At 58.5% G+C, this 24,672-nt stretch overlaps 2 protein-coding genes across 17 annotated transcripts in view; one reads left to right on the top strand and one right to left on the bottom strand.

Annotated features, from left to right (window-relative positions):
• DEGS2 (delta 4-desaturase, sphingolipid 2) overlaps positions 1–12,399 on the top strand; it is a 47,166-nt gene extending 34,767 nt beyond the window's left edge. For 6 of the 8 annotated variants that reach the window (XM_073011316.1, XM_073011314.1, XM_073011315.1 and 3 more), the window contains 3 exons: positions 630–723; positions 9,020–9,762; positions 11,911–12,399. In XM_073011316.1, the coding sequence (XP_072867417.1) occupies positions 630–723; positions 9,020–9,762; positions 11,911–12,057 (984 nt within the window). In that variant the 3' untranslated portion in view covers positions 12,058–12,399. The remainder of the gene's footprint in view (positions 1–629; positions 724–9,019; positions 9,763–11,910) is intronic. The other 2 variants (XM_073011319.1, XM_073011318.1) reach the window with 1 other exon arrangement.
• A 1,938-nt stretch (positions 12,400–14,337) lies between these two features.
• Positions 14,338–24,672, bottom strand: part of EVL (Enah/Vasp-like) — a 174,822-nt gene continuing 164,487 nt past the window's right edge. For 7 of the 9 annotated variants that reach the window (XM_037984488.2, XM_007987831.3, XM_037984486.2 and 4 more), the window contains 6 exons: positions 22,565–22,628; positions 20,890–20,956; positions 20,732–20,794; positions 17,333–17,399; positions 16,789–16,846; positions 14,338–14,874 (listed from right to left, as the gene is read on the bottom strand). In XM_037984488.2, coding sequence (XP_037840416.2) covers positions 14,837–14,874; positions 16,789–16,846; positions 17,333–17,399; positions 20,732–20,794; positions 20,890–20,956; positions 22,565–22,628 — 357 coding nt within the window. In that variant the 3' untranslated portion in view covers positions 14,338–14,836. The remainder of the gene's footprint in view (positions 14,875–16,788; positions 16,847–17,332; positions 17,400–20,731; positions 20,795–20,889; positions 20,957–22,564; positions 22,629–24,672) is intronic. The other 2 variants (XM_073011321.1, XM_073011322.1) reach the window with 1 other exon arrangement.

Below are 24,672 nucleotides of genomic sequence, written 5' to 3'. Positions count from 1 at the left end.
GGCAGCTTGCGCGCTGCGGCGCCTCCACCCGCAGTCACTGGGCGCCTGCTGCGCTCAGAGCCCCTGGGTCCCGCGGCCACGGGCCGCCCAGCCTGGAGTTCAGGGCGGATGATCGCCAGGAAGGGAGCAAACGCGAATGAGAGGCGCGCGTGTTTTTCTTTGAAAAAAAGCAAAGATTGTACTAAGGAATCCCTCTATTCTGGCATGTCGCTTATTACGTGGAGGCTGTTTTCCTTGTCGCCTCGTGTCCTCTGCGAGGAGGGCATCTTTACCCACTCAGAGTCACTCTCGTTCATGTCAGAGACCCCATCCAGCCCACAAGCAAGGTGGCCGCAGTGAGTCGTCCTTGGCCAGGGCTTACGGGGTCAAAGGGTCAGCGTCTGGAGAGTGGCTTTGGCCAGATGCCACCAAATCGCCGCAGGCTGAGACAGGCCCGCTCCCACGCGGGAGACACCCCTGCCTAAGTCAGCACCGCGCATTGGCACACCTTGTAATCTTCAATCAGATCGGGGAAACAATACTATTTCGTTGTGGCTTTAATTTGCACTTATTTGATGGTTTCACATTTTAATTGGGTGTTTTATTTTATTTATTTATTTATTTATTTATTTATTTATTTATTTATTTAGAGACAGAGTCTCCCGATCTTGGCTCACTATGACCTCCGCCTCCCAGGTTCAAGCGATTCTCCTGCCTTAGCCTCCCGAGTAGCCGGGATTACAGGTGTGTGTCACCACACCCAGCTAATTTTTGTATTTTTAGTAGAGATGGGGTTTCACCATGTTGGCCAGGCTGGTCTCGAACTCCTGACCTCAGGTGATCCACCTGCCTCTGCCTCCCAAAGTGTTGGGATTATAGGCATGAGCCACTGTGCCCAGCCAACTTTTTCTTTCTTCCTCTTTTTTTAATCTCATGGCAGCATACTGAGATACCATGACTTTTAAATGTTTGAAACCCAAGATATATTGGGTGGCTAGCCTGTGACTGCATCCCGAGGTAGCTGGGGCCTCGGGAGCTGGAAGCCTCTGTGTGGGTTTGTGACTGCTGTGGTCTCTTCTGGGAGGTGAGCTGCAGCCCAGCATCATGTGGTCCCAGCAGCGGTAGCTGCCTCCCCTATGCGGTGGAGCTCCTGGGGAGGGCCGGGAGGAACCTTGGGGGTCATCTGACCCTCCCTCCCTGCTCATGATGTGAACAGGGCAGGTGTCCTGGCTACTGCTCCTCAGCAGGTCTGAGGTGGGGCTGAGGTTGAAGCAGGGGCCTGGTTGGCCCTGTTTGCGTTTCTGTCCCCTCCCCTGGTTGTCCCCAGCTTCCCCTCACAGGACTCATTGGGTATCTGACCCCATGTGGAAAAGGCAAGAGGCACATGGCAGCCAGTGTCCTGGTCCCTAGGAACTCATATCCGTAGAATAGGAGCTGGGCCTACCCAGGGCCACCTGGAGGGACCCAGACACTCTGGGCTGTGGCCTCACTTTCCCAGTCTGCAAAACGGGCAGTCGTCCTACCAGGCAGAGTAGGTGTGAGGACGAGATGAGATCTCAGCTGGGAAGGTGCCCGGGATGGTACCTGGGCCTCCAGGACATGGGGAAGGAGCTCTCTCTAAAGAGGGAAGCCACAGGCCCTGGAACCAATCCAGGAGGCTTTCTGGAGTGGGCGACTAGGAAGGTTGAAAGACTTGGAAGAGGGAGAGGCACCTGGGGCCAGGGCTTGGGGATCACAAGTCCTCAGGGCCGGCTCTCCAGCTTGACCCACGCTCCTTTTCCTGCGTGGAGGAACCAGGGGCTTTCCACCTGTTGTTTCCACCTGTTGTTTTCAGCTAATACACTTAGAACGTGCCATTCCCTCCCTCCCTGGCACTGGCACAAGCTGTTTCCTGGGTGAATGTCCCTCCTTCCTGCTCTGCCAGGCTCTCTCTTGGTTAGCTTTGCTTGCTTAGTTCAGTCCCACCTCCTGCAGAAAGCCCTCCACTGCTCCCAGGCCTGGCCCAGCTGGATGGGGACCCCTCCTCTGGGTTCCCCTCCATGGCTACAAGCCCTCTGGGCTCTGGGCTCTTTGGGGGCACAGTGCAGGAGTTTGGATGTGGAGCTGAACTCCTGGCAAGGACCCTGACACCCACTCATGAGTCTGTAAACAGAGGAAGGAGTTGAGGCCTGGGCGAATTAAAAGGGGTTAATAAATCATACCTTCCTAATGGGGCTGTTGTGCAGATTAAATGAGGTGATACGTAAAGTGCTTATTCCCGGACTCGATGAGTATCAGCTGCGATAATAGTTAATGTCTCAGAGATAGACCTGGCAAGGCCTGTCGTTTCCCTAAGGGCAGGGAATACTCTGCTTCCTCCATGCCTGTGCTATTCCCAGTCCTTGGAGAAATGCTGTGTAACTGCCAGCATCTCTTTATAGAAGAGGCAGGAGTGAGGCTCCGAGAGGGGAGGCAACTTGCCCGGGAACACACGGGCCAGGCTGGTGCTCAGGCAGCCTCCTGCCCCACCCAGTTGGCTCCTGCAGCCTATGCCAAGCTCCTGGGTGCCCAGGGATGTTCAATAAAGATCGTAATCTCAGAGTCAGAATCCAGGAAGTCCTTGCAAAGAGCTGGCTCCAGGAGCTCTGTGGGTTGGGGCCAAAGTCCGTCTCCAGCTCCTGCCTGGGAGGGAGACATGCTCCCCAGGACATAACTTCCTAAGAAAGTGGGGTCTCCTAGGCCAGGGCTGAGGCTCCCTGGCCTGAAAGGGCAGGACCGGAGCCAGCAAAACTGGTCCCATCAGAGATCCAGCCAGGCGTGGCCGGTGGAGTAAAAGGCAAGCTCTGAGTTAGTTTGTTTTTTTTTGGAAATGAATAGCTTTGTAATTTTGTTTGTTTTTAAATTATGAAAGCACGGCACACATGGTAATACAAAAATTCAAATAAAGAAAAACAAGAGAGGAAAACCCGGAAGCGAGACTGCTGGCCGTTGCTAGATTATTTGCTTCAGAAAGGCCGGGACTGGGGCTCTGTCAGTGGTAACTGGTAAAATCCAGAATCAAACTGCCAGAGCCACAAGAGGAACTTGGGGCTCCATCTCCCAGCCACGGAGCTGCATGGCTGCAGGGCAGCCCCATCTCGGTAATGTACAGGGGCCTGGCTGCTCCCAGACCTTCAGTATATATTTGTCACTGAAAATGAAAAGCAGGTTTAGTGAGTGGCCTGTGAGAAGGTGAGCACTTTCCACAATTGCCAGATCCAATTAGGTCCCAGGGTGCCTTCCACAATGGACAGGGTCAGGCTTGTCTCTTGGCACAAAACCTCAGGTGGCAGGGATGGAAGCTGTGGGCAGGTGGCTTCCTGGAGCATTAGGCCAGGGCTAGGGAGGAAGACGTTTAGGAGGGAGGGGATTAGGAGGACTTTGCTGCCTTTGTAAGGAGAGGCTTGTCCCAGGTTGGGTTACTCAGCCGTGGATGGGTGGGGGAAAGGCCACCCATTGGTATGGAAAGTGCTTGTATGGAAGCACTTCCTGCTGTGGCCACCAGGTGACATTGTCAACCCTGAGCAGCTTTGTGGTGGAACAGGGAGCTGGGAAGCAGGTGGTGGCAGAGGTGGAATGATGGAGTGATGACAGGCAGTGACAAGGGGCACCTCCCACGTGGCCAGTGAGTGACTGTCATGCAATGGCATTTGGCCTCCCTGGGAAGGTGGTAGAACAGGTCTCCCTAGATGTTGCCAGAGCCAGGGCTTGGGGGCTCAGAGGGGTCCAGTGTGGAGGTAGTAAGAGGCCCCTTAGCTTTTGGTAGCCCTGCTGGGGACAAGACAAAAGTGACTTTATTGCCAGCCAGTCAGGAGGGGCAGGGGTGGAGTGGCCTGAGACTGAAAGGAGGAGTCTGACATGGGGTGGGCCCTGTCTCTGCCACTCTTGGAGGCAAGGGCACAGCAGCCTCTCTGGCCTGGCCGTCTGTTTCTGATGCAGTCCCTCTGCTCAGTGGCTCAGTGGATTTGTCAGGACAATTTCTGGGCAAAAGCTGTAACTCATCAGAGTCGCACCAGGGTGATGCAACTGTCCTGTGGGTGCAGGGAGCTTTGGGCTGGCCTCCCTTCAGCAGGCCCTGCCTCCGACTCTGCCCTCTGGAATTTTATGAGTGAGCCTGCTAACTGATGTAAGTGTGCAGATCTGCTGGTGCCAGACATTTCACGCGTTGGCACCGGCTGCCCCTTCTTCCCCATGGGCCCCTAGGGAAGTCCCCATCTCCATGTGCTCATAGCCACAGAGGCTGTCAGAGCAGATGCCTTACAGATGGAGACTGAGGAGACAGGTCCAGAGAGGGACAGGGGCTTGCCCAAGGGCACACAGGAGTCTGATTGAGGCTGATCCATGATTTTTTTTTTTTTTTTTTTTTTGAGACGTTTTGTTGCCAGGCTGGAGTCCAGTGGTGGGATCTTGGCTCACCGCAACTTCTGCCTCTTGGGTTCAAGCAATTTTCCTGCCTCAGCCTCCTAAGTAGCTGGGACTACAGGCGCATGCCACCTTGTCCAGCTAATTTTTGTATTTTTAGTAGAGATGGGGTTTCGCCATGTTGGCCGTGCTGGTCTTGAACTCCTGACCTCAGGTGATCTGCCCGTCTTGGCCTCCCAAAGTGCTGGGATTACAGGTGTGAGCCACTGCGCCCAGCCCTGATCCAGGATTTTCTCTGGGTGCTTTGTGGCAGTGTAGCCAAGCACTGCATCACTGCTGATGGAGTCCGAGTCCATATCAGGGCCCTGCTCAGCATTGTGCAGGCCTGGAGTCAGGGGTCCTGAGTTCAGGTCTTGGCTCTGTCAGCCTAGCTGCACCTTCATGGGCCCTTCTTCGTACCTCCCTGGACCTCAGACCCTTCATTTCTGTGTCCTGCCTGGACAGGGTGACTTCTAGCAACAGCTGTCGTTCATGGCCACCTGCCCAGATGCCTCGTGCCTCACCTGGGGCCACTGCTGGAAACCATCTGTGTGGGTCTGTGTATCTTGGTTCCAGGTGGCTGTGCACGTCGGGCTCTGTGCTACCCCGTGGAGCAGAGAGCCCTCAAGGCACATGTGTCACCCAGCTACTCCTGCCATCCAGGCTGGAGGTCTGGGAGGGCAGAGTCACTCCTGAGATCAGCTGATTGCCCACAGCAGGACAGAGCTCCCCAGCTGGGCCAGGTTTGGGTGTCTAGCCAGGAATTGCAGGTCTGCAGTTCCTCGCGGGGCTGCCAGGGAGCTGTGTTTCTCTGTGTCCTTCTCTGCCTTGGGCTTTCCCCTCTCTTGTGACCCAGAGAAGATAGAGCCTAAGGCCATGGAACCCATTGACTCCCACTCCCCAGTCCCACCCATTCTCCCTGTCCCCCTTTCCTTGAGCCCCTAGAAGAGGCCCCGAATTTGTCAGTGTTCTCCAGAGAGACAGAACTGATAGAATCTATGTATCTGTGTATGTATGTGTGTATCTATCTCTCTCTCTCATCTATTATCTATTATCTATCTATCTATCTATCTATCTATCTATCTATCTATCTATCTATCTATCTATCTATTTTTGCCATTACTGTCACCCAGGCTGGAGTGCAGTGGTGTAATCACGACTTACTGCAGCCCTGAACTCCTGGGCTCAAGCGATCTTCCCACCTCAGCCTCCCAAGTAACTGGGACCATAGGCACACACCACCACACCTGGCTAATTTTTAAACTTTTTGCATAATAAGGTCTTGCTGTATTGCCCAGGCTCATCCTGACTTCCTGGGCTCAAGCAAACCTCCTGCCTCAGCCTCCCAAAGTGCTGGGATTACAGTGTAAGCCAGCATGCCTGGATCTATCTATCTATCTATCTATCTATCTATCTATCTATCTATCTATCTATCTATCTATCTATCTGTCTGTCTGTCTGTCTGTCTGTCTGTCTGTCTGTCTGTCTGTCTGTCTACCTACCTACCTATCATCTATCCATTCAAAGAGGGGATTTATTAGGGGAATTGCCTCAAGTGATTCTGGAGGCTGTAAAGTCCCATGACAGACTGTCTGCAAGCTGGAGACCCAGGGGTGGCAGTAGGGGTAGCATGGTTCAGTCTGAGTCTGAGGGCCTCAGAACCAGGGAACTCGATGGTGGAACCCTCAGTATGGTATTGAAGGTCTGAAAGCAGATGGAGGGTAGGGGGTGCTGGTGTGGTTCCTGGGGTCCAAAGGCTGGAGTTTTGATATCCAAGGACTAGAGACGCATGTGTTACAGCTCCAAGAGAGGGAAGCAGGGGGAGAAGGAGAGAGGGATGGGAGGAGGGAGAGAGGGAGGGAAAGACAGGAAGGAGACCCTTGCCTCTGCCTTTTTGTTCTATCGGGGCCCCAGCTGATTGGATGGTGCTGGTCCACACTGTGGGCAGGCCTTCCCCACTCAGTCCACTTATGCTCTGCCAGTCTGGAAACACCTTGACAGACACACTCCATAGCTCTCAAGGAGTTCCTGAGTCCCCTTGGCACTCAGCTCTGGTGCCCCTTGCCTTCTCCATGACGCCCACCCTGGCATCTCCTTCCCGTCCTGCTGTCCTCTGGTGCCTTCCTGTTGCCCTCCCCACCCGATGCCCTCGACGGACCCATCCTCGCCACCTCATCTCACCCTCGCCTTGCCTCGGGCTGCACCGCAACGGCTCCTGCTGAGACGCCATGACCTGGCTAAGTCCAGGGACGCCTGCCCTCTCTTCTTCTCCCTGAACCTCTGTGACCCCTAGCAGCTAACCACTTCCAAGCCCTGGCTTCAGTTACTACCCCATCCTGACTGCACCCAGGGTGACCTCAGCCACGGCCCTCTCCTGCACATCCAATCTGCACGGCGTGGTCGCGAGTGTTCCTGGCATGTCCCCACTCCCACTCCCCCAGGGACCTGGGTGCCCTGGAGCTGAAGATGGTAGATCTTTGCAATATTTGCGAAGAGCGTGGGTTGTTTTCTCCTGGCAAGGAGTTAGTCAACTGACCTTCTTGGGTGGGTGCAGAGTAGACCCATTCCTAAGACAAGGCTTCTGGGAGGCCCACTGGAGGCTGGGGTATTCAGTGAGGCCTCTCTGCCTCAGTGGGTTGGGACTCCCAGCCTATGCCACCTCTGGAACTCCTTGGGTGCAAAGCTCCAGAAGCTACTGTTTTCAGAACTGTCACGGGGCTCCTGCTCTAGCAAAGCTTCTCTGGGCCCCGGGCCTTTGGCAGGAGCCCCTGGACCAGCAGTGTGGGCGTCTCGGGCTCCCTGAGTGCCATTCTCTGCTCGTTCAGCTCCTTGGGGGTCCCTCAGTCCCGCGCTGCAGTCCAGCAGGTGCTTGCAGGCAGGTGAGGTGACCTGGGGCTCCCTGCATCTGTTTCCTCTTTGAGTCACGCCTGTGCTGCCCGTGCTCAGCTACCTCGTGCACTGCCCAGTTTTTAGTTACTTCCAGTTGGCGGCTCCCGGGCCTGTAAGCTTTGGGCCTGCTCTTGTTAAAACAAGCCAGGGCCAGGTCATTGCCCCAAGACCAGCTCTTACTCTCAGAGCACCTTTAATGACAACAGTACCAGCTCATGCCTACTGAGCGCTGGCACCCCCAGGGCTCAGACTGTCGTGCTGGCCTCCCCACAGCCTGATGGACATAGAGGAACGGCATCCCCATTTCCCAGATGGGAAGACGTAGGCTGATGGGGCCTCTGCTGTTGGCCAGGTGCTGGCTGGGGATGGGCCCCTGAGGCTTGTTCAGACGTGCCTGCACTAGGCCTCCTGCCAGATGCGCCAAGTTAGAAACAGCCCAGAGTTCACGCCGAGGGGACTTAGGGGCATGCGTGTTGGATGGGCCAGCCCAGTGGCTGTTTCTGGGCTCCCAGCGGCTCTGGAGGCCCCAGCACACCCATGGGAGACAGGACCAGCCCATAACTGGGGCTGGGTGAGGGGCTGGCAGGGTGGGCACTGGTGTCCTTCTGTGTGCAGGTTTCTCCTCTCTCTGGTGGTCCAAAGTGGAGCCCCTGAAGGCAGGCTGGGGCTTGGAGGGCAGCTGAGTCCTAGGAGGTGCTGAGGAAAGCAGGAAGGGCATGGGGCTCCCTGAAGGTGGGCTGCACAGGGCGTGGGGAGGGACCCTGAGGCCGCACCACACAGGGAGAACTTAGTATCTCTGTTTTAGCAGATGGGGAAAGTGAGGCCCACTCTCCAAGGTCAGGGCTGCCAGGCTCTGTCATGGCTCTCGCTTCTGAAGGGTGCAGGAGTGGCTGATGCTTGTCTGCACCCCAGAGCTGGAGGCCTGGACTGGCCCTCCCCAGAGCTGCTTGCTTGTGGCTCACCTGGCACAGGTGTGGCCTGCCCCTCCCTCTTGCCCCAAGGCTTGGCCTCCTTCCAAGGGGAAGCAGCAGCTGGTTGCCTGTGGAACGGGGACTGGGAGCGGGGCCGGGGTTAGGGTGGGAGTGGGACTGGAGCTGGCCGGCCCCCAGGTAGGTTGGCTACTGCCCTGGGGGCAGGGGCGTCCCTGGGTAAGAGGGAGGCAGTGGGCAGTGGCGCCCTTGGACCTGCTGTCTCAGCCTACATCCAGGCACACAAAGGGGACTTCACATGCGACTCCTTAGCCCTGTGCCTGGGCCAGAGCCTTCCTGAGTGGGAGCTGCCAGTAGGTCCTCCTTGCTTTGCCTGATAGGAGACATTGCTTCCCTGCCCGGGACCACTTTGCTGCGGACGCTGGGCCCCGACCTCTGGGCTGAGGCCCCCAGTGTGCCTGAACTGAGGCATAGCCTCTGAATCGTCCCCGCTGGCCCGGACCTACTAGGTGGGAACAAGCTGGGATGAGGCCTGGCTCAGGGAGGAGCAGGGCCTGTCTGCCAGCATGTGCCTCTGCTGGAGTCCTGCCTTCTGAGTCTGGCGGGATGAGGCTCGGTCGGGGGAGTGGGGGCAGCAGGTCCTCGAGGGACAGGGCCTGTGTGCAGGGGCAAAGGGACCAGCGAGGTTTGCTGGCCACTCCTGCCTTCTCACCCCTCGGCCACTGCAGTGGAAGGAGCGTGAGGAGGAGGGTGGGGTGCAACCCCACTGAGCAGGGCCTCACACCTCCCTGTCTTCCTTGCAGCCAAGTACCCGGCCATCAAGGCCCTGATGCGGCCGGACCCGCGCCTCAAGTGGGCGGTGCTGGCGCTGGTGCTGATGCAGCTGCTGGCCTGCTGGCTGGTGCGCAGGCTGGCCTGGCGCTGGCTGCTCTTCTGGGCCTACGCCTTTGGAGGCTGCGTGAACCACTCGCTGACGCTGGCCATCCACGACATCTCACACAATGCGGCCTTTGGCACGGGCTGCGCGGCGCGCAACCGCTGGCTGGCCGTGTTTGCCAATTTGCCTGTGGGTGTGCCCTATGCCGCCTCCTTCAAGAAGTACCACGTGGACCACCACCGCTACCTGGGTGGTGACGGGCTGGACGTGGATGTGCCCACGCGTCTGGAGGGCTGGTTCTTCTGCACACCCGCCCGCAAGCTGCTCTGGCTGGTGCTGCAGCCCTTCTTCTACTCACTGCGGCCGCTCTGCGTCCACCCCAAGGCCGTGACCCGCATGGAGGTGCTCAACACGCTGGTGCAGCTGGCGGCCGATGTGGCCATCTTTGCCCTCTGGGGGCTCAAGCCCATGGTCTACCTGCTGGCCAGCTCCCTCCTGGGCCTGGGCCTGCACCCCATCTCGGGCCACTTTGTGGCCGAGCACTACATGTTCCTCAAGGGCCACGAGACCTACTCCTACTATGGGCCCCTCAACTGGATCACCTTCAACGTGGGCTACCACGTGGAGCACCACGACTTCCCCAGCATCCCGGGCTACAGCCTGCCCCTGGTATGTGGCTGGGGCGGCAGGGCTGTGGCAGGGCAGGACCGCACGGCCATCCGAGGAGGTGGAGGCCCTGGAAGGGCCTTGGGTCATACCCAGCAGCCTCTCCCTTTTTGTGCTGGTCATGGCATGGCCACTTGCACTTGTCCCCAGGGCAGGAGGAAAGGCCACACAACACAGGCGAGTCCTCTGCTGGAGGCTGAAGCAAATTCAGGGAAGTAGGGTCTAAGGCATTTCACAGTTCAGGCTGCCTGAAGCTGCCATGATACTGACGGGGTGTCTTCCTTGAAGTGGGGCGCGTAGCAACACTGCATGGGGAGCACCACCCTTCCTATCTGCAGGCTCTTTCCCTGTCATTCCTTGTCATTGCCCTGTGACCCTCCAGGGGCCAGAGAGGACAGGGTGGGCCTCGCTCTTTGCAGCCCAAGGGGCTTGGCCAGAGCTGATGGGGAGTGGAAGTCGCAGGTATGGGCACCTCTGCCTCGGGAGACCGGGAGCTGGAGAATTTCTGAATGAGAAAGGAGGAAGGGGAAGCGGGAGGAGGAGCCGTCCCTCAGCCATTGCCAGCCTGCGCCTTGGTAGCCTCTGGCTGCCTGGAAAGAGCTGGAGTGACCTGCAGGCAAAGGGGGCAGGAGGAGGTGGCACTGGGGAGGTGTTCGAGCGCCTGAGTGCGCGCCTGTGTGCACCGGGGTGTGCCTGTGTCTGTGTGAGCATGTCTGCCCTGTGACGCTGTGTGGATGCCTGCCCACGTGTGCAGGCATTTGTATGTGTGCTTGAGCGTGCGCGCCCGTCTCTGTGTGTGTGGTTATGTGTGAGCGCTTACCTGGGTATGCGGGTGTTTGTGCACATGTCCCTGTATGTGTGTGTGCACCCTGGCTTGTGTGACTCTGGAATCCCTGAGACCGAATTCCAAGCCTGGGCCATGGCCTGTGCCCTCCATTCCGGCTGGCAGTACCAAGGTGGTGCTCTGCACCAGGGATCATCTCACTTGAACCTCACCACAGCCCAGGAAGCAGCTGCCTCCTCATCCATTGTCCCTGTTGTATACATAAGAAGGCAGAGGTGCAGGGAGAGAGGTGCCCGCCTCAGGAGGTGACGGGGCGGAGGGGAGAGGTGCCCGCCTCAGGAGGTGACGAGGAAGAGGGGAGAGGTGCCCGCCTCAGGAGGTGACAGGGTGCAGAGGGGAGAGGTTCCCATCTCAGGAGGTGGCAGAGCGAGAATCCGGACCCAAGTTGGCGTGAGTGCCTGCTGTTAGCCACGAGCCTTTACCTCTCCTGAGCAAAGTGAGAGGCTCTGGGTACCTGGTGCTGGCCCCGCCTCCTGTGGCCCTGCTGCTCTGGCTTTGCAGCCGGGCTCCTGGCGTCCTGAGAGCATCCTTAGGAGGTGATGGGGCGCAGAAGGGGCAGGAAGGGCATCCCTGTGGTGGAAGCTAGGCCAAGGCTGCATGCTGTTGAGCAATGGGGCGGCGTGGTGGTGGTGCAATTGCAGGTGCTGAAGCTGGGAGCACTTCCTGGAGGAGGCGGTGGGGGTGTGTGTGAACAAAGGCTGGAGGGGACGGCAGGTGCTCAAGAGGCCCTTGGAACATGACAAGCAGTGAGGCTGGCTGAGGCCGAGGTTGGCGGGTCACAGGGTTGAGATGCATGGGCGTGACACTGTGGCTTGGCAGGACTCAGGTAGGCACTCAGCACTGTGCAGGCACTGCGGGGAGAACCCCCAGGGGCCCACTACCCCAGCAGTGCGGTCTGCCAGATCAGAAGGTGGGGTGGGGCCAAGTGGAGTGGGGCACTGAATTCTGCAACTACCGCCTGGGGCAGGGCGCTCCGAGCCGAGCCCGTGGGTGCCTCTGCCATAGCGTCCTGGGCTCAGCTCAGGCCACCAGGCCCTCCAGCAGCCAGCACCAGCCTTCTGGGCACCCAGGGAGTGGTGGGTGGCAGGGAGGGCCAGAGGGTGGCCTTGTGTTTGGCTGAGCTGGACGTGGGCACCCCAGAGGCGACAATGTGTGTGCATTATGTACACCTGTGTGTGTGTGCCCGCAAACATGTCTGTACATGAGTGTGTGTGTGCACGCCCGCCACGTGTGCTCGGGTGTCTGAGTGTGCTCACGGGTGCGGCCCGAGGAGAACCAGCCCCTCAGCCCCGCCCTCCTCTCTACAGGTGCGGAAGATGGCGCCCGAGTACTACGACCACCTGCCGCAGCACCACTCGTGGGTGAAGGTGCTCTGGGATTTTGTGTTTGAGGACTCCCTGGGGCCCTACGCCAGGGTGAAGCGGGTGTACAGGCTGGCAAAGGACGGCCTGTGAGCCCGGGCTGCCTCCTGGTGGCGGTCATCGTCCCCCACCGGCCCCTTGGCCTCACGCCCCAGCACTGAGGGGCTGCATTTCCTTCCTGTATCCTGGACTGCTGCCCTTGTCCCCGAGGAGTGTCCTGGGCAGCCACACCTGGCGACAGCAGTGTGGGCTTCAGGGCTCCACCTGCACGTGGAGTTGCCCTGGACCTTCAGTGTGGCTCTCCCTGTCTGGGCCTCACTGGGTGAGACCTGGCCCTGCCCCACCGTGACCTGCGTGCTCTGAGCCCACGGTCCCCACGGAGCTGACTTCTCTGGGGTGCCTGTGCCCTACATTAAACCCAGCGTTTGTTTCACAGCCCATGGATTGTGCTCTGAGGGGGTGGTCTGGGCTTCAACCTGGCCACAGGGAAGGGGGCGCTAGGCCACCCCAATGGGTGGAGCTTGAGGCCTGAGTGCCGCTTCCTCCAGGCCAGGCCCAGGTCCTGCCATGCACTCCTGGCTCTTTGTGGGATGGTGGCTGCTGCTAGGCGGTGCTCCCTGAGGGCCTGCCACTGTGGTGTGCACACACACTGAGGTGTGGACAGCAGAAAGCTCACTTTGGTCATCTATGTGGCCCAGAATCCCCTCCTAGCAGCCCGGGAACCCACTGCTCCCTTGCCTGGCTAAGCCCTGCAGAGGCTGCCTCCCCCATCCCCCTGAGCCCACACTACCTGCCTCGCCCACACCCCTCGGGCCTGCTCACCTTCTGCTCTCCCTATCCCCTCCTGCAGCGGGGAGCATCCCTGTGCCCAGAGAGGGTCTGTACCCCATACCAGCTCGGAAAAGGGGCTGGGGTGGGGTGGGTCCTGATGTTCCAGAGGTGGGCAGGCAGCAGGCGGGGTCCCTGGGTGAGGCCCTCTCTGCCAGAGAGGGATGGAGTGGGCCCAGCCCTGCAGCTCCCACCACAGCCCTGGGGAAAGGCGGCGTCAGCCTCCATGACTAAGGAAGGGAGACTGAAGCTATAGTCAGGGCTTGAAGGCCTCTCCATGAGTGGGATGCCAGGGGCTGTCCCTGCTGACCTGGGAGATACAGGCCTCCCTCTCTACCTGGGAGTGGCCCCACATGGTGCTGGGCTCCCGTGTCCCTGAGTGGGCAGCTTGCTGAGTGGTGCAGGGAAGGGGCCTGAGCCCAGGACTTGTTCTGCGAAGGAAGTGCCGCTGGCCCCAGCACCAGGACTTTGAGCTGGGTGGCCCCTCCCTGTGCACACAGGCCCGCCCACAGGCTGAGGGGAGCCCCAGAGCACCCACTCCTCCTTGCTGTGCCTGACGGGTGCCTCGTCCAGCACACTTCTGCAGACAGCGCAAAGGGACATGTCCCGGCCTCACCCACAAGCTGGAGGCTGGGCTCAGGGTCGGAGGGTGGCTCTGAAGACAGTCCTTAGAGCTCTCCTGAGGAGACTACAGGACTCCTGGCCTGGGAGGCAGCAGGGAAGCAGGAGAGAGCAGCTCTGAGCTGTGGTCTGCAGGCCCTGGGTTAAAAGTGCCACCAGACCTAAGCGAAGCCACTCAGAGAGCTGAGCCTCCTAAGGGGCAGAGCAGTCCTATTCCTGTTGCTAGGGCTTCCAGGAAGCCCAAAGACATGCAGTGTGCTAGGAGCTGGCCCTTGAGATCAGCCACTGGGTCCCAGCAGGCCAGTGCTGGCTCCCTCCCGTGCCATGGCCCTCGGGGACTGCTGGGCACACTGCTCTGTGGCCGCGGGAGGTCATGTGGGAGAACTAGGGGCATGAATGGTCACAGGATCTCAAGGCCTGCCTGTTGGTGACCCTGGGTCCTTGAAGCCGAGGGTCAGAGCCTCTGTCTCTGGCTGCTGCCTCAGGGCAGGGGCCTGGGACAGCCCATTGCAGGCCAGGTGGTCCTCCCAGGAGACTGTGGGGCCGAGAAGGCAAAGCTGCCTTGCATTTGCCTGGTGCCTACTGAGCCCCAAGTCCGTCCCTGCCCTGAACAGGCTGCTCGCGAGGCCCTGCCCGTCAGAATGCACACAGAGTCCTGTGAGGTTTGGGGTGTGGGCTGCAATTAAGAGCCATCTTTTTGGGGGTCCCATAGGGAGTTCCCTACAGACAGGACCTGAAGCCCAGCCCCAGGACACCAGCCCACCCTGCCGGGGCTTGGGAATGTTTGAGCCCAAGTTCCTGTTAAAGACTACCACCTTGCTCCTACCTATGACCCCTGGTCACCGTGGTCCCGGGCGCTTCCCTGAAAAGGGGCATCCCCAGCCTGCAGTGTGAAGGATCAATGCGAGGGCCTGAGCCCGAGGGTGTGGACAGTAAACTGTTTATTACTGTGTGGACACAGACACCGTGGTGCATGACAGACAGTTTCAACACCATGAGCGCTGGGGACAGAGCTGCGCCTGGACAGCTCTGCGGTGTGCAGTGGCGCCACGCCGGGCCGGCGGTCACTGCCAGCTGAGGCGCTAACAGCGTCACCTGGGAGAAAACCTGGAAACCGTCTAATGAAGCAGGTGACTTAGGGGCATCTCTCTAGAAACCCAAAGAAATGTACCTTAAATAAGCAAATATAAAACACAAAAAAGATGAGCAGACCTGGTGTTCTGTGTCAGGTAGAATCTAAAAAACCCAGGAGTTGCACTTGGTTTCCTCACTGTAACGTGTGGTCACAGCTCAGGACGTTTCACGGCAGCGCGCCCAGGCTCCTGTGTGTGCTCCGGTGCACTGGAGTCTGGGGCTGGCTGGGCTCCTGGCTGTCCTCTGTCGCCGGATGGGCTCGACGTCTCAGCACTGTGAGGCAGGCCCCTTACGTGGTGCTGATCCCGCTCAGCTCCTGCCTGATGGCTGTGGGACAGGGGGCGGCAGCTCAGGTGCAGCCAGGACCGTGCAGCCTGGCTCCTCATCAGGGCCCTGCACCCCTGGTGTGGACCTGCCTGGTATCTGCCCTGCTCCATCTCCAGGAAGCCCCACCCAGGCTATGGCACAGACCTCTGGGGTGACGACAAAAGGCTTTGGGTCTCATCTGCCATTCCTCCTGCAGTGGCCCCTGCTGTCACTGCCCTTTTAGGGGAGGACCTGGCATGGAGACAGAGGCTGATGCCCTGCCTGTGGCCTCATTGCTGCTGAGGAGTGGTGGGCACTGGAACCCTGGTGTGAGGAGCTGCTTTGTGTGGGGACGCAGGGTCTTTGTAGGCTCTGGACAGGTGGGTGTCCAGGTGCCGGGGGCCCGGGACCCCTTCCCCCAACATAGTGGAGGCCGAGGCTCTGCCCTTCCAGCTCCTGCAGGGGTCAGCAGGAAATCTTGGCCCTGGACCCCAGGGACCACCCTGGCTCTGCTCACTCCTCAGGAAAGGCGCGGCCTCTCTTGTCTTCTTGCCTCCTCCCGGCTTCCTCACCACCCCAAGCTAGTGCACCAACCCCCTGCCTCCCAAATTTGGGCCTTTCCCTCCTTCCTCTGGTATCCATCCCCTCCCGGACTCCCCCTCCTCTATGTCAGCTCAGGCCTCTCCCTGGATGGACCTTGTTGGGCCAAGAGCCAACAGCCAGGAGAAGGTGAGGGGTGGTGGGGGCAGGCATCCCCCAGCAACAGGGAGCTGCTTCTCAGGGCCCCTGGCATAGCCCATGCCTCCCCGTCCCCGGGCTCTCAGCCAGGGTGGCCTCCACCTGGGGCTGCACCACGGCAGGTGGAGAGGCTGTGGTGGGCCCTGAGTTTCTGACCCAGCTGTGCCTGGGGCCGGATGGCGCCTGGCAGTAAGGTGGTGTGACCAGTTGGCTGGGTGCCTGCCTATCGCCCAGGCTGCCTCTTTCCCCTCGTTTGTTAACTCCTTATCTCCCCAGCCCAGGCCTCTGGGGGAACTGAACAAACAGGAACTGAGTGCTCTCTGCTCAAACAAGGGTGCGCCGGCTGCAGGAGGCGGCCTGGGTCTTCGGACTCCCACCTGCCTCTTACCTCTGCCATCAGCCTCCACCCCTGTGTGCTTGTGGGACCCTTTTGCCCAGGTCACTGTGATGCCCTGGGGGCCAGACCCAGCTACACACCCAGGTGTCAGCCTTCGTCACCCTGGTTGGGGAGGCAGGTGGGGGAGCTGGCACAGGCTGTGCTGCACAGCTCTGTCCCTAGGCTGAGTCTGCCCTGCCCAGACTCCCCCTTTTCCTCTGGCTGCAGATCTGAGCCAGTGCGCTCAAAGGCTCTGGTGGAAACCAGAAGGACGGATGTGATGCATTGAGGCCCGCCCTGCTTTGGAGCCAGAGGCTGCTCCCCGCCTGCACCAGTCCAGAGCCAGGCAGACTGTGAACGAGCTCAGGCCTGGAAGGTGCTTCTGTAGTGCTTGGTCTCCCTGTACCCCCAGGAAGGCAGAGTGGTCCCCTCAGAACCCCAACACCGGTGACTGGAGGTGGCAGCATCAAGAAGGCAACATAAACTACCAGGGGGTGAAATGACAGAAGCTCAGGTGGCTTCCTCCAGACCTGGCTCTGGAACGATGCTGGGGTCTCCCCTCCATGCACTTCCCACGTGGGTCTTCCAGGAAGGTGCACAGGGTGTGGAAGGTCAGATTCAGGTGTCATACTACCAGGGAGCTATAAATTCTTAGGCAAGCCACTTAGCTTTCCTGAGCCTGTTTCCTCAAGTAGAGATTGTAAGAAGAACGAAATCTCTCACAGGGCCCAGTGCAGCATGGGCTCCAGCTCAAAACTGCAGGTCCCCAGCCTGGGTGACAGGGACCCTCGTCCTGTGGCCCTGCCTGGGGCTCCACTCACCGTCAATGATCTCTTCCTTCACCTTGTGGAGCTCTCTGACCACCTCCTCTAGGATCTCCTGTTGGGAGAGGAGCGTCCAGGTGAAGGGACAGGCAGTGGAGACAGAAAAGCCGGCCTGGGCTGGGCTATGTCCACAGGGTTCGGGGCCTCCTGGGCCTCTCCAGAGTTGCATGTCACCCTCATCTCCTCGTGGTCCCCTTCCCACGCTGAGGGGGGACGGTGTGGGAGGCCTGGGAAAATCCTGCCACCACCTCCCTCAGGTAGACACCACTGAAACTAAGGGCTGCCTCGGGGCAGAAAGCCCCAGAGGCAGGCCTGAGGGAGGTGCCCAGAAAGGTTGAGGGACATCCTAATTCTGGTGATGGCAGGGGCTGGGGACGAAGGACAGGCTTGGGCACCCCCTCTCCTCCATGGCTGTTCCTTGACTGGCCTTTTGGCAGCCACATGTGGGCCCCCAGGGCCTGCCTGGCCGTGCTGGTCAGAGACGGTCCCCAGCCTACTGGCTGCCCTTGGCCTCTGAGGGAAGGGCATAGGGCACGCTCACCTGCTTCATCCGGTCCAAGTCGAAGGCATCCAGGGCCATGTCATTCGCGCTCCCAGCAGGCTTCATCCTGGGAAAGGGCGGGTGCGGTAAGTGGGAGCAGGGCCTGTGGGTGCCCTGGCTGGAGATGGGTGTGGGGGAAAGCTGGCTGTGCAGAGGCCGCGCTCAGGCCGGGCCCACCTGCTCCCCTCGCTCCACAGAGGCTGCTTGCTTCGGACTCTGGCCACCTCAGACCCAGTCTCTACCTGGAAAGGTCTCCATGGATACTGTGACCATATTTCCCAACCCGAGAGCCAAGGCTGGCTGGGGTCAACAAAGAAACTGCTTTCTGATCAGAGAGCTCTTACACAGAGGTGGCAACTTAAGCGACATCGCACCCACCCGCTGCCTCCCTGGAAAGAAAAACAGTATCGACAGCCTCCTCCTCAGGCTGGGAGCTCATGCTCCAGGTTGAGCTGGGACTCGGGGAAGCAGCAGCGGCGGCAGGAGGTACAATGTGAAGTTGCAGAGTTGACACCAGCCTAGAGGCGCGCTCCTGACACACATCAGCACCCCCGGTGCTGGAGCCGGCGCGCGATCTCGGCTCACTGCAACCTCTGCCTCCCAAGTTCAAGCGATTCTCCTGCCTCAGCCTCCCAAGTAGCTGGGATTACAGGCATGTGCCACCAAGCCCAGCTAACTTTTGTATTTTTAGTAGAGACGGGGTTTCACCATGTTGGCCAAGCTGGTCTCGAACTCCTGACCTCACGTGATCCACCCACCTGGGCCTCCCAAAGTGCTGGGATTATGGGCGTGAGCCACTGCACCTGGCTGGTTTTGCTCTTTTGAGGTAGTTTGCATGGACCACTTCTTTGAAAAGTTTCTGAACTAAGGTAACTGATTCGAATTTTATTTTGATATATCTGAGACAGGGTCTCACTGTATCACCCAGGATGGAGTGTAGAGGCATATCATGCCTCACTGCAGCCTCAACCTCCCAGGCTCAAGTGATCCTCCCACCTTAGTCTCCCAAGTAGCTGGGACTACAGACATGTGCCCTACTTTTTAAAAATTTTATTTGTAGAGATGGGGTCTCACTGTGTTGCCCAGGCTGGTCTCGAAGTCCTGGGCTCAAGTGATCCTCCTGCCTCGGCCTCCCAAACTGCTGGGATGACAGGCACGAGCGCCGTGCCGGCCTGATTTGAATGTTAATGTGTCACATATGCATCTTCCCTGGAAGATCTTGGCAAAATGCTTGTCTATCTGGTCTTTTCAATGTGACTTGGTGCTGCAAGACACACTGCTGGGACCCAAGTTCCCTCCCAGATGGACAGGATGGAGGCTGGAGCCCATGGTTTCAGGGAAACGTATGTGGCATGAGCCCCTGGGTGTGACCACGGGCACATTTATCTGGCAGGGCCAGCCTTGGCTGCTGAGGGGTCACGGGCACAGATGAGGACCATCTGGTGACTCTGAGGACCACTGTTGCCCACAGCCAGGGAGAATAAGGATGAAGAATGCGTGTTCCCACACCCTCCAGATGAGCTCAAGAAAGAGTTGGCCAAACCTAGCCCTAAACAGGTCTGTAATTCTGGGTCCTGAGAGTCAAATGCATCCAGCCAGAGGCCCCTGGGTCCTTCAGGCCTCTCCTGTGGGTTCCAGACTCTATTCCAGCAACAACTGCTGGGACACCTGGGCCGACTGCTCCACCTCGCCAGGCCCGGGCCCTCTCCATCTGCAGCCCTGATAGCCACCCAGTGAGAAACACAGCAGGCTTCCTAAGCAATGCAACACACCAGAGGGGTGGTGGCACACACTCCCCTTGGAGCCATCTGGAAATTAGAGAACAGATTTGTCTCAGAGCTGAAAAGAGACCTATTCCAAGCACGAATGGCCTTGACAATGTTCCTGCCCAGAGAGCGACCCTTGGCCACTCACAACATGGCAGCCTGCCTTTGCTGCCCCAGCAGGACATGGCGGGGTCCACTGGGAGCGCTGCAGGCTCCCCCTGCTGCTGTATCTGCTCCAGGGCCCTCGCTTTGCCCACTCTGGTTGCCTTCCCCTCCCCAGCCATCATCATGGCACCCTGTGCCTCAAGCTCCCTGACGGCCCTGCACATGAATACAATGTAAACTTCTAACTCCTTGCTCCCTCACACCCTGCACATGAATACAATGTAAACTTCTAACTCCGGGCTCCCTCACACCCTCTTCCTCAGCCTTCCCGTTCCCCCGCCCCATGGCCTGCTGTCTACTCCGAGGTGTGGGAGAGCTCGTGGGTGGCTGCAGGCCCAGGGCCCTGGCACTTACCCTTCCTTCTGCTTGGAAGGCTGTCCCCATGATCTCCGTACAGCAGACTCCTCCTCGTCCGGGTCAACGAAAATGCCAGCTCCCGGCAGAGGCCTTCCCCACCCCACTCCCCAAAGCACCCTGTCCCTTCCACCATGTGGCCCCGCGCCCTCTCCAGAGCACCCCTCAGGACCACAGTGGCCTTGATCACGCGGTGCTCTTTGCAGGCAGGGACTGTCCCCAGCACACGGCCCGGCTGACCATAAGCCTTCGACAAACCCCAGCTGACCGCTAAGACCGCCTCATCTCTGTCCACCTGCACTGGTCTTGGCATTGCTGCCAGGGCCAGGCCAGGCTCTGCTCTGCTCACCACCTGTTTAGCTCTGCAAGGCCAGTTTCAATGCCTCCTGCTCTGTGACAAGGCTGGTTTCCCTTCAACTTGTGGTGGCAAGGAGACATTCTTGATGCAGGTTCTAGAGGCCTTCAAATTCAGGGCACATGTGCCTCCAGATACTATGTGGCTGGCTGCCTCTGCCTTTTTGGGCAACCTCAGTTCCAAATGTTCTATCATGTTGTCATGCCAGCTTTTGACTCGGGAAATATGGTCAGCATGTCTGTGGGGAAACTGGCTCTGTGTGCTGGACGCAGAGGAAGGGTTCTGGGCTGGAGGAAAGGGGTGGGGCTCAGGGCCAGAGATAGGACTAGTTGAACTGCAGTGTGCGGCCCTGGCTAGTGACCACACTCCATGTCCAGCTGTTGTTTGCACAGCTGTCCCCACCACTGCCCTGTGCAGTAGGGGTTAACACACCTCACTTTGGGGGGGGGGAAGAGAGGCTTGCAGAGGTCCCCTAACTTGCCCACTGTCACACGTAGTGAGTCCAGAGCTGGGACTCCAGGTTGGCCCCCTGCACTACCTCTGTGGACAGGTCACTGCCCTCCTTGGTCACTGCCCTCAGAGGGAGGAGGAGGAGCTGTCAGGACCCCGAGGTCCTGGGTCTGAAAGAACGATCACCTTCCCATAGCAAGCTGTTAAATGCCAGGACGTGAGACAAGGTGCAAGGGTGTTAGTCACAGGATGGGGGACAGAGGAGCCCCAAACCCTGGGGAACATGTGAGCAGGAGGGTTGTTCGGTACCTAGAGTGAGGCTGCGACTGAAGGGGGCTCTTAGCTTCGGGGCTCTTTGCCACAGACGGGGTTCTACGGCAATGGAATGAAACAGACATGTGAATCGGCGCCAGCGCCCACCTCTGCCCCACCAGCCTCACCACTCAGGCCTTCCCGGGGCAGCTCACCTGGACAGAATCGAGGGCACAGGTTTCTCCACCGAGTTGCTCCGCTCCCAGGGCTTCCGGCCAGCCTCTGTTAATTCATTTCGTGGATGAAGAACCTCACAGCTGAGAGGACTCAGTAGCCACCCCAATCCCCTAAACATCCCAACAGGAAGCCCTCACCCATGCCGAGGGTGCAGAGCCCCGTGGCACGAAGGTCTGATTTGAGTCAAGCCAAAACCTGGCTCCTTATTCTCAGTCCCCCATGGCCTAGGTCAGATTGACCCTGACCTGTCACCTGGTTCTGAGCCCTTCACTGTGCCAGGTCTCTCTGGAACGTGAGCCTGCTGGTAAGGGACCCAGTGACTGGAGCCACAGGGTGAGCAAGCAGGACCTCCCCGGACATCCCAGTACAGCCTTGCTCCCACATGTGGTGCGGCGGCCAGGCCCCTTAGCCTGGCACCTGCTACTGAGGGGCTCCTTAGTCTGCCCCCAATGCTGCACCTGGCTCTGTCCCATGCTGGCTGGCTTGTCTTTTCTTTTTTAAGGTAAGTGGTATTGGTTTATATTTTGTTCTACTCCAAAAGATTTGTTGCATTTGTTGCATTAAAAAGATTTGTTGACTTTGCAGGATGAGCAGAGGCAGAAGACAAAATCTCTAGGGGTAGTGGGGCAGCTGCCTGGCCCTGAGCTGAGCCTTGGCACCCTGCAGACCAACTGTGGGATTGAGGCAGTTTTCCATAAAGCCACCTTCTGGGACAAGTGCTGGGCCTGCAGGCACTAGACCTGGGGCTACAGACATGTCCCAGGTGTGTGGCCTTGAGCAAACCACTTTCCACACAGATGGGAACCAGGGGGCCCACTCACTGGACTGTTGGAAGAAGCAAACGGGGCAGGGCATTGATCATGTTCATCAACCAGAAGAGGCAGACCAACATGCCAGGCAAAGTCTTAGGAGGAGAGGACATGGGGTACAGTCTCACAGGGAGGCGACACCCAACCCGAGCATGCCCGAGAGACACATACGAACAGCTGGCAAGAGCCTCCTCTGCCCAGCTAGGGCAGCCTGACGCCCTGCCTCTCCTCGCTATGCTCACGAGCACAGGCCTGGCACAGAGCAGGTGCTGCAAAAATGGTTGTCGAATGAACAACCCTGGGGTCTTCCTCCCACTTCGAAGCCTCATCATACTCTCCTAACTACCTCCCATCTGCCACAGCTTAGACAGAGAGAAACCTGAGCCAGGGAACGGCTGCGTTTCGGGTGGAGCAGGATCTACTACCATCTCTGTAATGTCAGTCATCAGCTGGTGTTTCACCGGGAGACATGAGTCCTGACACTGACACTGCTTAAGAGCACTGGCCCCGGCCAGCCTCAGGAGCCCTGGACACAAACTCCCACCCTGGGTAGATGCTGTCAGGCAAGTGCCTTCCCTCATGCGGGACTCAGGGTCCTGGTGGGAAGGTGACGTGCAGGTCACCCTGGGGCCCTCACAGTGGGTCTGCTCTAGGACTTTCTGTGCTCCCGCACGGGCTCCTGGGGGAGGCTCTGGAGGACCCTTAAGAAGTGGGCCTCCCAGCGGCCTGGCCTGCTGCTCAGGCATACTAAAGAGGTTGGATCGGAGGGTCCTCTCAGAAGGGTTCCCCCCTCCCACTCTGAGACCTCATGCCTCAGTGGGGTCAGCGGGGGGCGCCCTCTCACCTGAGGAGTTAGGTGGCTGGCTGGCTGCTCGGGTCCCCGGAGAGGGGGAGGTACTAGGATCTTCCTAAAATGGAGAAGAAGGAAGTCTGTTTAGGAAGGCCACCTGGGGCTAGGACAGGACATCACTGGACACTTCATAAAACCTCAGTTTTCCAAATGTCCCCAATGAACACACATGACTTTTATAATTAGCAAAACATTAAATATTTAACAGTGAAAACTCAAAATCTCAGTGGGTAGTGAATTGAGCCAGTGGACAAACCTGGGGAAGGGAAGGCTGCAGGGAGCTACAGGTTCTCTGCAGGGTGATGCAGAACTTCCTTCTGCCCCTCAACACCCCCAAGCCCTGAGCCCGCCGTGGGCTGGATGCCTCCCGTGTGTCATCTCGCTGACTTCTCATGAGCACCCCGTGGAGTGGCCTGCTCCCCGTGCAGCACACACACCTGCCCGTGTAATAGGTCTGTGGCAATGCTCGAATAGTGGACGTGTTCACCCAGCAGTGGAACACCTAACACTCATCACGCACGGCACGTGCGTCAGGACGATTTTTCAGTATCAAGTACGCGCCACTGATTAAGTATTAAGAGTAACCCTTCCACTTGATGGAGCAGGATGCACAGCATTCAAGCTGCTGACAGGCGGCCTCCCAACCTGACGTGTCATTCCGCTCCGAAGCAAAGAACCTCTGTCACCGTGGCAGAGGTCTTTGCTTTGTCTCCTCTGCTCACTCCGTCCCCACACGAGGAGAGGCCTGGCACCTATCAGGAACACCCTGCGTATCTGTGTGGTGAATGAATAAGTCCTGGGGGGCTCTGGTCGAGAGGCAAAAGCAGGTGCCAGGCGGCAGGTGTTGGGATGAGGTCCTTAGGCCTCCTCATTTTAAAGACAGCTGAATAACAGATTATGTCAATCAACACACACGTGTGGGGGCCACGATGAAAGCTATATAGGGTGACATCAGAGTCACTAAAAAATCATCTTTTCTCGTATGTTTTTTTTTAAACCCTCCCTGCCTAAAAGGGAAGTTTTTTTTTTTTTTTTTTTTTTTTTTTTTTTTTGAGGCGGAGTTTTGCTCTGTCGCCCAGGCTGGAGTGCAGTGGCCGGATCTCAGCTCACTGCAAGCTCCGCCTCCCGGGTTCACGCCATTCTCCTGCCTCAGCCTCCCGAGTAGCTGGGACTACAGGCGCCCGCCACCTCGCCCGGCTAGATTTTTGTATTTCTTAGTAGAGACGGGGTTTCACCGGGTTAGCCAGGATGGTCTTGATCTCCTGACCTCGTGATCCGCCCGTCTCGGCCTCCCAAAGTGCTGGGATTACAGGCTTGAGCCACCGCGCCCGGCCCTAAAAGGGAAGTTATGCTTCGACTCCAGGCTGGGAAAGAGGTGGCCGCAGCACTCCCCGGCCCTGGGCACAGAGGCTCGCATCCCTCCTCTGGCAGTCGCAGTCTGTGAGGCAGCCGTGCCTGGCGTGCCTGGGTGCAGGTTTTCAGGTGGTAGAACTGGTCCTCGGAGCAGTAACTCCATTGGCCCATGGCCAGCTCTGCCATGGCAAAGTGCCCGCCCAAGTCACCAGACTCCACGTTTGGGGCTCTTTTCGTCTTTCAGAGAAGCCTTCTTTCTTCTCTGTTAATGATAAACGTAGTGCATGTTCACTGCAGAGAATTGGTGAAATACCAGGAAGCATAAACAAGAAAATGAGCGCCGGCCATCAGCCTCTCTCCCTCCCACTGTACTTGTTTGGTGTGTGGATCTTCTGAAGGCCCTGCTCTCTTTAGAGGCTAGTCCCGGGTGTGAGAAGGGACCATGGCAAACAAGAACCAGCTGTAGCCAGGGGCCTATCAACAAGATAGAAAAGACAGGGGTCTGAGGAAGAGAGTGCCATCCTTGGGGTTGAAGGTTTCAAGAATGTTCCTCTTCTAGAAGCCCCTGGGCTTTGAAATCCATTCTTAGAGCTCGAGGAGTGAGTTTCAGTTTTCAGGGGCTGGGACTGCAACATACTGGCACCTGATTAAGAAAGGCCAACAATGTCTTCAGAGCCCCAGGCCTGTGGCTGGAACCAGGCCACAGTATTTTGATGTCTGTGATTATCCTGTGGCCTGCAATTTCAGAA

The sequence above is a fragment of the Chlorocebus sabaeus genome, chromosome 24, assembly GCF_047675955.1.
Source record: "Chlorocebus sabaeus isolate Y175 chromosome 24, mChlSab1.0.hap1, whole genome shotgun sequence".
In the NCBI taxonomy this organism is placed as follows: domain Eukaryota; kingdom Metazoa; phylum Chordata; class Mammalia; order Primates; family Cercopithecidae; genus Chlorocebus; species Chlorocebus sabaeus.
Note: the sequence above shows the minus strand (reverse complement) of the source record. Positions and strands in the feature narration are given on the sequence as shown.